This window comes from Helianthus annuus, chromosome 9 (genome assembly GCF_002127325.2).
Source record: "Helianthus annuus cultivar XRQ/B chromosome 9, HanXRQr2.0-SUNRISE, whole genome shotgun sequence".
NCBI lineage: Eukaryota > Viridiplantae > Streptophyta > Magnoliopsida > Asterales > Asteraceae > Helianthus > Helianthus annuus.
The window spans coordinates 7,403,621-7,411,225 of NC_035441.2; the positions used below are offsets into that span (position 1 = coordinate 7,403,621).

The window sequence follows — 7,605 nt, forward strand, 5'->3', positions numbered from 1 at the left end:
ATATGTAAAAATTGCACATTTGACCCAACAGGTATTTTTATGAAATTAACGGGTATACCCGATACCCGACGGGTAATTACCCAACGGGTAACGGGCCGGGTATGGAACAAAAAATTACAACCGGATATGGGCATGAAATTACCAATACCCGGCTCATTGCCATTCCTACCTAGTTTTGATAACTTAATACTTAACAGTAAATCCAATCAAACTTTATTATTATAAATATAAACCTACAAATTAATAATTTAACAGAATCAGATGAGACATCTAATGAATGGTGACAGCTAGAAAAAAAAAAATTATATGTCATAAACATAAATCAAACCATAGTACTATGTCCATTTTACATCTATAAAAGAACCCCCCTAGGCTTAAACTAAAGCAAGCTTTTGCTACATACAAAGATGAACAAATCACCACACGTTCTACTCTTCCCCTTCCCTGCACAAGGCCATATAAACCCTCTCATCCAGTTTGGTAAACGCCTAGTCTCCAAAGGTGTCAAAACAACACTAGTTACTACCATCTACCTCAACTCTACCCTCTCCCACAAAAACAGCACCACCTCCATTGAGATCGAACCCATTTCCGATGGTTTCGATGAAGGCGGTTACGCGAGTGCAGATAGCCCCGAATCCTACCTCAAAGTGTTCAAAGAAGTTGGCTCCAAATCACTAGGTGATCTTATCAAGAAGCTTCAAAAAGAAGGAAACAATATTGATGCAATCATCTATGATGCCTTCAATTCATGGGCTTTGGATGTGGCCATGGAGTTTGGAATTGATGGTGGTTCATTTTTCACTCAAGCTTGTAGTGTAAACAATATTTATTATCATGTTTATAAGGGTTTGATTTCTTTGCCACTGCGTGTGCCGGTTTCGGTTCCGGGGTTGCCACAGCTTGAATGGTGGGAGACGCCATCTTTTGTGCACAATTATGGACCATACCCTGGGTGGACTGGGATTGTGTTCAATCAGTTTGCTAATATTGATCAATCACGTTGGGTTTTCTCAAATAGTTTCTACGAACTTGAGGCTGAGGTGGGTTTTCTTTCCATTTTTTCATATTTATTTTTGTCCCAACCAAAAACATTTTGATGATTTTTAAGTCAAACCATAAACAAAACTATTAGGGTAACTCATAAGTGTAAGGGTGAGCGGGACACTTAGCGGGGAGGGGTTCAGGGAGTCGAGTCCTCGAGCGGAACACCGCCGCCGAGAGGTCGGGGAGTGTGTGTGGGGAGGGTGGATCGGTGAGTGTTCACCGCATAGAAAGAGAGGAGAGAGAGAAGATGCTGAGAGAGAGAAGATGCTGAGAGAAGATGATGAGAGAGATTAAGAGAGGAGTGCCGCTATCAAATTGAGAGTGTGAGGAGAGTTAAGAGGGCAGTTGACGTGACGCGTGCTGATTGGGTGTCCCTAAGAGTGGTCACTCCAATAAGAGAGGAGTGCCCCTCTCACCCTAATGGTTTCAAATAATTTTACTGTTACATCATAAAGTATCTGTCACATTTTTTTCATCTTTAGTCTGCAAGGCCGGTTTTATAAGTTTTAACCATCCACCGTCCATTAAAATAATATTATTTTAAATAACTTAAAAAGGATAAAAACATTTTAAAAAATTTGATTGTTTGATACATACATGGTCGACCACCCCTTCCCTCTCTCATGCCGGTAGTCTGCCTCATGGGCTCCATCTTCATTCCCTGTGAGGCGATGTTTAACTCCGGGACCAAGGCCACGTTATGGGGGTGTTTGTTAGATGCCCACATGGCCTCCGTGGCAGGTCTTCCACGCCCCATTCTCTACTAATTACACATGGTCCTAGTTTGACCGTGGGGTATAGTGGGACGGGGGTTGGGCTCGAGTTAGGGCATCAGTTGACACGTGGCTTGGGTGGCAGATAAGGGCTAAATCCACATTTAACACGGCATGGTGGGGCGGGGGTTTGGTGGGCTTCGCTGGCTGACCTGCTGGGCTATTTGAATATTATTTAAAACAACAAATTTAATTTTTTTAATGTTTTTAAATAAAGAAAATTACAAAAAAAAATTCCTAACTTTTATATTTGTTTTTTATCTTTTCTCTCAACGTCAAGACTAGTTGTAACTCGTCACCCTGTAATGTGACCACTACATTTGTCAAAATGTCGGCTTCAGTTTCACCACTTTTAGGGTTTTGCTTTACTTTATTTAAAAAACCACTAAATTTTGTAAGTTGGTGCTTATCTCGCTCCACTTTGAGAATAAGCTATCGTTTTCACGATAAGCCTCCCTTCCCATTTCTTTATCGAATACTCTACTAACCGATTCCCACAGGGCGGTTCGATGTTGCGAATTGCCTATTTAATAAAAAAAATTTAATATATTACAAAGTTATATAAAAAATAACCATTAATAAAAACAAAGGTTAATAATACCTAAAGTTGAATGTTGAGATTGTTGACACCAAGCCCTCGTCAATGCAACTTCTTTAGCAACGACTCATTTTTGTTGTTTTCGTTTGGCGGTTTCAACTACTTTATCCGCCTCGGTTTTTTTCTTATAACTTCTCTTTTTGATGGGTTTCGATACGGAAGGACCATCATTGGGTGGTTGAGTTTCGGGAACGTTTTCATATTGTGAAAGGTCGACGGGCGATTGTGTAAACGGGGTAGGTATCGAATCGTCGGTGTGTGGGAAGTTAGTAACACACGATTCCCGATATACGATGCATAACTCGCTTCAATGGGCATAGAAGAGTGTATGAAAAATGGACGAACCATTGGACGAGTGGGTGCTGGGCTAGGATTATTTTCTTGGAATGTATACGGGTTGTTCGGGTCAAAATGACGGTTGTAAGGATGCATTTTTACGTTTTGTAGAAGGAGAATTGAAAATGTATAGAAGATGTGGTTGAATGTGGTAAAAAATGGAAGAAAAATGTGAGTTTTATAGTGAAAAATTAATTTTTTTTTAATATAGCCGTTGGCCAACGGCTCTTTTCTTTTGGCCATACACAGCCCGCCATGTCAGATCGCTTCCCCCGCCCACGCCCGGCTTAAAACCCAAGTCCCAAGGGCCACACCCCAACCCAAGCCCACCCGGGGTGATGCCTTGAGGGTTTTCCTCCAACCCAAGCCCCATACCCCATGGCCTAACGGTTTTTTTTTTAATTACCAAAACGTAAATCTGACCGAAACAAATCATTACTAATGGAGTTAATTACATAGTTAGTCCCTGTGGTTTGCACAAAATAACATACTTAGGTACTAATAATTTAAAATCACCTTCTAGGGTATTAACTTTTCATTTTGTAACGTTTGGAGGTAATAACTTCTAGAGTATTAACATAGTTAGTCATTGTGGTTTGCACAAAATAACATACTTAGGTACTAATATAATGTGATTTTAAACCTACAAATAACGTTAATACCTCCAAACGTTACAAAATGAAAAGTTAATACCCTAGAATGTGATTTGAAACTATTAATACCTAAATATGTTACTTTGTGCAAACCACAGGGACTAACTATGTAATTAACTCTTACTAATGTGGTTTTAGGTTTACTGAGCCGTACATACAATGCGGGCCATTTTGGAGTTAATTCAATGAGAATCCATACGCGGAAGGAAACATGTTAATTGTTCATACAAAATAGAGGAACAATTCAGAATCCATTTGCTTTGAATGATAATATTCTTCGAACAAATATATGTTTAAAATTGTGTTTGATTAAATTCAAAATTTTAGTAAAAATATATCATATTAATTATTATAATTATTGCTCTAAATAGTAAATACTGACTCCTTCAAATGTTCGTTTATTATGATGTAAACATATTTATTAACATGTGCGTACGTGGCTTTTATATTATTTAGAAGTAATAAAATAATGTCTAGCAATCATGTTTCATCTCCATGATTAGATTTTTACTTTATTTTTTATTTTAATTTCATAGGTGATAGAGTGGATGAGAAAGATGTGGAAGTTGAAAGTAATCGGCCCAACACTTCCATCTATGTATCTTGACAAACGACTAGAAGACGATAAAGATTACGGATTCAATCTCATCAAAGCAAACAATAAGGAATGCATGAATTGGTTAGATGATAAACCAGAGAAATCAGTTGTTTACGTATCATTCGGGAGCATGGCACAACTTGGACTTGAACAAATGGAAGAAATTGCTTGTGGATTGAGCGATTGCAAATTTAATTTCTTGTGGGTTGTTAGGGCCGAAGAGGAGGAAAAACTCCCAAAAGAATTTGCAAACCAAAAAATAACCGGAAAGGGGTTGGTCGTGGCATGGTGTAGACAATTGGACGTGTTAGCACATAAATCAGTAGGATGCTTTATTACACATTGTGGATTTAACTCAACTCTTGAAGCAATAAGTCTAGGAGTCCCGGTTGTTGGAATGCCTCAATGGACAGATCAAATTACGAACGCTAAGTTGCTAGATGAAATTTGGGATGTTGGAGTGAGAGTTAAGGCTAATGAGAAAGGGATAGTGACAAGAGAAAATCTAGTGTCGTGTATAATGAAGATTATGGAGGATGAGAGGGGAGTTGTAACCCGAAAGAATGCCGCAAAATGGAGAGAATTAGCTAAAGCAGCTGTCGATGAAGGCGGGAGCTCTGACAAGGATATCGATGAATTTGTATCCGAACTATTTAAAGCATGAATGTGATTTACCATCATGCAGATAGGGGATGGAGTTATTTTATAAATGCTAAATACAAGAAAGATAGGGGATGGAGTTATTTTATAAATGCTAAATACAAGAAAGTGTGTAATATTTGTATCCATATTTATTTGTATCTATAAAGAAATTAATATGATTTGTTCTCAGCAAATTAATTTCTTGTTGGGGGGAGGGGTGGTGTTCCACACCCACATTGTGACACTCTAGGTTTTTCCGAACGAACACCTTGTAATATTTTGTGTATATATATGATATTAAATGAAAACGTGATCCTTTATGCATTTATGTGTCGTATGTATTATATATATATATATGTATGAGAACCGAAACCACGACCCGAGACCATGACTCGCAACCGGGCGGTTGCGAGTGGGCCACTCGGTCTCGAGTGGGCCTTTGAGCCGAAACCGGTTTGGGCCGAAACCCCAAGCCCAACCCGAAACCCCCTTAGTCTTGTTGACACTTGGTATATAATCCCCCACTTTCCTTCATTTCCTTCATTTGGCACAACACACCAACACATACACTCCTTATTTCTCTCTCAACTAGAACACCCCAAAACAACAAACCATCCTCTCCTTCTCTTCTCGGTTCAAGCTTGGATCCCGGACAAGAAACTCGGACAAGTTCATCACCACTCATTCGGACACTTCATCTCCTCGGCTTCTTCCTTTATTTCGGCTCATTCTTCTCCTTCTCAACCGGTTAGTCATCATTATGTGCATAGGACTTATGTTGTGAAAATGTTTGGTTAGAAACATTATGCATGATTCTAGGGTGATTTGTGAAGAAAACTATATGTGAAAACCATTTATGTGTGAATGCTTGTGACATGTTTAAAATGACTAGAAAAAGGTAGATCAAGAATGATTATGGCTAACCATACTATGCTTCTTTGTTTCTTGCAAGAATGATGATGTTTAACATAAGATTTTCGGCTATATAATGTATGTTTTCTTGTTTAGCATCATGATCTTGTCAAAATATGTGATTTTCGGTTCATAAATATGTGTTTATGTTGGCATGAAAACCCTAGAAAACTATGAACATAAGAAGAACTTGTTTGAATGTTGGTTTGAAGATTTAAAATGGCAAAGTTTGATCCATATTTTATTAAAGGCAGATTAGGAAAAGTGTTTGTAGAAATCTTATTGGTAGTTTCCTAATCTGGGTCTGATTTCATATGTACAAATTGGACTGTCTTTTCTGCATCATCACGTGTGTATGAAAGTGACAGATTACGACTCGCAACGACGGCATTACGACTCGAAACCACACGGTTGCGACTCGCAACCAAAGCATGACAAGTCGAAACCACGAGATTGCGACTCGAGACCACGCCGTTGCGACTCGCAACCAAAACGTGACAACTCGAGACCACGGTTGCGACTCGCAACCATAACACGACAAGCCGAAACCACCTGGTTGCGACTCGAGACCAGCTGGTTGCGAGTGGGCTGTTCATTTTGGTTATTGGGCCATTCTGTGTTAACTTGGACTATCTGTTAAATGGACTATGTGTTGCTGTGTTCTGTTTGACTGTGTTACTGTTGACTGCTTAATTGTTTAGGCCGGCCCAATAACCCCATGACTATTTACTTGTATGCATGATACGTGCCCGTATGTGTTTTACGTGAATGCTTGTATACCGAACCTGACCTATACCGGTAACCATGTTAGGACGTGGTGACCAACGTGATTGACAAGTAACCTTAACCTACCGAGCAACCCAAGGTGAGTTCACAACTTAAAAGCATGCGTCCCGGTGGTGTGGGACACGAGACTAAAACAATCCTATCCCCTGGTAGAAGGGGATACCATTTACATACCTTCCCTAGTTATTGGGAACAAAACTTACTTTTCCTTCCCGGGTATTGGGAAACCTTTTGGTTAATTACTGTTTATACGGATTGCAACTAACGGCACTAAACGAAACTCTATCACTCAAGTCCCTACTACAAATACCGATTAGTCGCCGGGTTCAGGCGAGCGGGTTATTAGTTGATAGCGCTATTTAGGTGTTTACCAGCCTCACACCGTGCCCTGGTTTGGGACGGTCGTGAACTAATGAACTCAGAAATCCGTCAATGATGATAGAACATTGACATCGGGGCATCCTGCGGATACGCAACGGTTACCTAGTGTTCGGTATTGGAAAAACAGTTTAGTCGCTAACTTTTGGGGTAGCTCCCCAGGGCATGTATAAACGGATAAATTAACCGGTGAAACAAAGTTTTTGGTAATTAAAACTGGACAACTAGTGAACTCACTCAGCATCATTGTTGACCCCTTACTGCATGCTTTGCAGGTAACCAGTGACGAAGGAGCTTGCAGCTTGGGGACGTGTAGTGTCTGTTCACCCAGGTGTTGGGTGTTACCTTATTTTGAATCATGAACTTGTTTTTAAAACTACCGTACTTATGCTTCCGCTACTTATGACTGTTTTGAAACTTAAAACTTTAAACTCTGAACTTAATATTTGCTAAGCTTATGAATAATAAGTATTACTTTTGTTATCAACTTAAGTATTCGGTATAATTGGTGGCTGGATCCTGGTCAGTCACGCCCTCGAAGCGGGTGTTATCCGCAGGTGGATTTTGGGGGTGTGACACATTGGTATCAGAGCCATTGGTTATAGTGAACTTGGTTTTAAAAAGGGGAAAATCTTTTTGGAGAAAACCAGACTATAACCCGTGACTCGCGACGACACTACACTCCAAGTGCAAGGCTCGACACTTTTGACCTCATAGCTCGGACCAGTGTGTACTTGTTGCTTACTTTATGTTTCCTGTTATGATATACGTACTAGTGTGCCTAAACTAGATAGATACACCTCTCTCTTCTATCTCATTCTCGCTACACTACGACATCACACTCATACTGTGTTTTCTGGTTATGAAGACAATGAGTGGACG

General features: G+C 39.8%; 1 protein-coding gene across 1 annotated transcript; it reads left to right on the forward strand.

Annotated features, from left to right (window-relative positions):
* The first annotated feature begins 353 nt into the window (after window positions 1–353).
* LOC110877111 (UDP-glycosyltransferase 74G1) lies at window positions 354–4,841 on the forward strand. Its single transcript, XM_022125270.2, has 2 exons — window positions 354–1,043; window positions 3,944–4,841. The coding sequence occupies exons 1-2, from the start codon at window positions 408–410 to the stop codon at window positions 4,667–4,669; spliced, it is 1,362 nt and encodes a 453-aa protein (XP_021980962.1). The 5' UTR covers window positions 354–407; the 3' UTR covers window positions 4,670–4,841.
* Window positions 4,842–7,605: the final 2,764 nt, after the last annotated feature.

Coding starts and splice junctions, on each gene's coding strand:
- LOC110877111 (XM_022125270.2), top strand. CDS start 408: ATGAACAAATCACCACACGTTCTACTCTTCCCCTTCCCTGCACAAGGC. Junction 1,044..3,943: donor TCTACGAACTTGAGGCTGAG/GTGGGTTTTCTT, acceptor TTAATTTCATAG/GTGATAGAGTGGATGAGAAA.